This window comes from Sphaeroforma arctica, assembly GCF_001186125.1.
Source record: "Sphaeroforma arctica JP610 unplaced genomic scaffold supercont1.615, whole genome shotgun sequence".
Lineage (NCBI taxonomy): Eukaryota > Ichthyosporea > Ichthyophonida > Sphaeroforma > Sphaeroforma arctica.
Genome location: NW_014039943.1, coordinates 1 through 3,749, shown reverse-complemented (window position 1 = coordinate 3,749; position 3,749 = coordinate 1). Strand labels below are relative to the sequence as shown.

General features: G+C 45.6%; 1 protein-coding gene across 1 annotated transcript; it reads left to right on the top strand.

Moving 5' to 3' along the window:
* Window positions 1-288: 288 nt before the first annotated feature.
* On the top strand, window positions 289-2,127 carry SARC_07625 (hypothetical protein; the record flags this gene model as incomplete). The annotated part of the gene is made up of 4 exons (XM_014298420.1): window positions 289-428; window positions 812-896; window positions 1,487-1,616; window positions 2,003-2,127. 4 exons carry the CDS (start codon window positions 289-291, stop codon window positions 2,125-2,127), a joined length of 480 nt encoding a protein of 159 aa, XP_014153895.1.
* Between the last annotated feature and the right edge of the window lie 1,622 nt (window positions 2,128-3,749).

The following is a 3,749-nucleotide window of genomic DNA, read 5'->3' as shown; positions in this document are numbered from 1 at the left end:
TATAATATATATATATATATATATAATAAAACACACACACACACACTATATATATATATATATATATATATATATATATATATATATATATATATATATATATACATATATATGTATATATATATTAATATATATATATATATATGTAGATATACATATATTCATCCCTTGACCGTACGGGTACTCGCAATAGGCAATATATTATAATGGCATTTTGTCTCAGCCAAAGTGTCTGTATGATTCTCTGTGAACTTCTCATATGTACTTCATCGCTGTCTAGGTGTTAGGATGTACACTCCCCCTCAACACGTCCTGTATACTTCGGACGGTCCGTTTGGATTCATTGGATCCCTGTTGGCCGAGATGTTGGCCTTGGTCACGGAACTGGGCATGCAGTTGAACAGTGAAAGGGCGGCTCTGATGTTCGGGTACGTGTGTGCTTGTAGAGGAAGTACACTATCACGCCATGGTGCAGTCAAGCGTGCAGACTGTTACCATCCCAACCCATCTCATCCTACGGCCTGCTGTATGTTAAGCATGATATTACTTTTTTCTGGCTCTGATTGTGCGAAGATCTCTGTCGGTCACCTCTGGTTTGGGATTCGTATGGGTGTATTATTTCTCATCGGGATGTTGATTATCGGTCCACTCGGTTGTAGACATTGCCTCTCCTATGGTTGCATAGTCTATTAATAGTACAAGTTCCGTTCCATGTGTACGTCGCAAATGCAAAGATGTTGCAAATTCAACATCAGGTATGGTATGCATAGCTAACTTCGCTCTGTATTGCTGTTATTATCTCCGGCGACAGGTGCCTGTTGACCTGCTTCCTGAACATCGTGCTCATGGCGGCAGTGGTTGTGGCTGTGAACGACGCCGAGGCCGAAATGCTGAAGGTAAGGGGGAAATACACCACCAGAGTTTAGGGTTCAGGGTTTAGGGGGTTGAATTAGACTTGTCATCAGCTCTGCATATGTTTTTTGCCGCATGTGTGCGTATGAGCCACGAGTGCTGTCACAGTGGGGTGTTCACATGTGTATCTGACTACAGTTACGTATGCTATGGTGTTCACAAGTGTATCTGACTACAGTTGCCTATGCTATGGTGTTCACAAGTGTATCTGACTACAGTTGCCTATGCTATGGTCTTCACAAGTGTATCTGACTACAGTTGCGTATGCTATGGCTCGTTGAGTGTATATCGCTGGTCAATGGGCTACGGATGGCACTCTTCTCGTCCGTCCCTATTCAATGTGCTTGTGGAGCGTATCAATCGTGTCTGAAGTGCAGAAGACCATGTGTGGTTGTAGGTAGTTACCTGCAGTACAACATATACCTCACACATTCGGATATTTGAATACAAGCTACACAACTACAGCATACCCACATAAACACATGTTGCATCGTCGTCGTCCTTATAGTGCCTACGTTGTTCACTTACACCGATGATCCAACACCTTCACTTGACCGCTACCTACCGTTTACAGCCACATTACTCACTTTATTCTCATCCACTGCATGTCATGCCACCAGTTGCGCCTGTCGGCCACTCTCTTTGTGATCAGCCTGTTGAACTGCTGGTGGTTTCTGACATCGTACCGCAGATACACAGTGCAGGTAGGTGCTTGGCTGTCTTTGCCAATAATCTGTTGCTATGCTGTGCGTGTCTCAAGTAGAAATCTCAAGCGGGCATTGTTCTGCATAGCAACGTTGGGTTGTTCTATTATGTTCCTGGGGATGGCGTCCCCAAAGTCACGTTAGCGCCATAGATTGCCAGCGACTGGAACCCCCAATACGTTTTATATCTGTATAAGCGTGCGTGTGCCGGTTTTGGCCCGCACGTGGTTGTTGCTGGGTGTCCTAGTGCAAGGGTGAGCCGATCACATACACATGTCTGTTGCAACGTGGTTGTGTGTCGTTCGCAGTTGTCATTCGCGCTTGTCAACAGCCCAGGCTTTCCCCACTCATTGTGAGCTTCCTTTTTGTTCTGCGTTTTTTCCTAGGCCAAATTCGGGTACAAAAGGGAACCGCTGTATCTGTGGACTCCGCCGACCATCTCCGTGTGCCTGTGGTGGTGAGTCTCTCATTTAATGCTCTTAGCTGGTGTCTGTGTACATTGACGTTATAGTGCTCTGCCTGTGCGACTGTGGTATTCCCACTCTGCCCGTATATGTATAAGTATCTATATTGTATTCACTTCTCTGGGCAAACGGGTGCCCCATGTTGTCACATACACCTCTGTGAGGGATGTGTTTGACCGCACACTTATACCTCTATGTGTGTTTGTCTCTATCTCAGTTGCATCTCATCTAAAAGGAAACCCGTTCATCCGTGGCCCATGTTCTCCCATATCTTACTTTCACAATTTCTTCATCTAATCATACGCACTTGTGGCTGATATCTGGGCTGCGACCTTTCATCCTCGCACGTGTTGATGTGGGTTCGTGCTCAAAGTTGTGTGTGCGTTTGCAATGATCAACCATTCACTATGTCCGGTCTCACACGTCTGTGGGTGTGTCTACCCACAGCTCTGACCACCGCAAATATTATTCCCCGTCCCCGAGCCCTATACACTGCTACAAAATGTATTACCTGGGCTTAGCCAACCACATCTGTCTGCTATTAATAGCTCAGCCCTTCACCACTGCGCCACTCTATCTTTATTTCGGATACGCATCGCACATTGGTCTCACACAAGCGCCTGTGAGGGATGTTGAACTCATCCGGTCTCGTACATACACGCCAAGAAAGCACATCTGCGACAAACACAAAACGAGCATCGGATAATAGGCACATCTGACACACACAAACTCGGGCAAAGTTGCTGATAAAAACGTATATGTATCTTAGAAACGTATCAAACTCTGAAGTGTATCTCGTGGGTTGATGTTCAAGTACGGCGGCCTTTCGCCTCGCTGTGTTTATTTGAAGTGTTAGATGGTACGCTTGCTGACATATACATCTCAACCTCTTGGTCTTATTACATACTAATGTGACTGATGGGTATTCCAGCGGTTTGTCGCCTCCGCATGTGTTGGCTTTGGGGCTGTGTGACACAACCACGTGGAGTACCTGCGCCGGTTCGCTGTCGCTTGTGGTGATGATCACGTGCATGGTATGGTGAAATGAAACAAGTTAGTGTGCCTGTATATACGTTTATGCATACACAACAATGAGCGCATTCTGAATCACTCACCCTTATGTTGTTTCCACGAGGATAGCGAATTCACTGCCTCGTCGAACAAACACATGGTATTTCAAAAGTCAATTTTAGGGTTTTAGGGCTACAGACTCTGTATCCTAGAGACGCTCAGCGGCTGTAAATCTCTGTTTCATTTGGTTGGTTCACACCGTCTCAAATACAGGTTTCTATTTGTACCCCATTCAGTCTACTGATGTCCTTTCTGCGCCAATCCATCACTCTGCCCACATGTACTTGTGATATTACGCTCGGCGTAAAGTCGTAGCTTCGCAACAAACGCTCCGTTCTCATGCCACACATGCCTTGTATCATGTTATCACATTCGCTTGAGAGATTGTTTGGTTTAGGCTGTCTGTTGTCCATATCTGTCGTCGCTTGACGAGTCCTGCGCATTGGAAGTGTTTAGCACTTTGCCCCTCCCTGGAACATTTATTGCAACAGAGCGACTGATTAAACGACACCGTTTGAGCTGTGATGTTATTTACCGTGTCACGTGTTCTCCAATCAACGCGTCCGTTCCGTGTCCATTGTGCTGATACGTGTTCGAT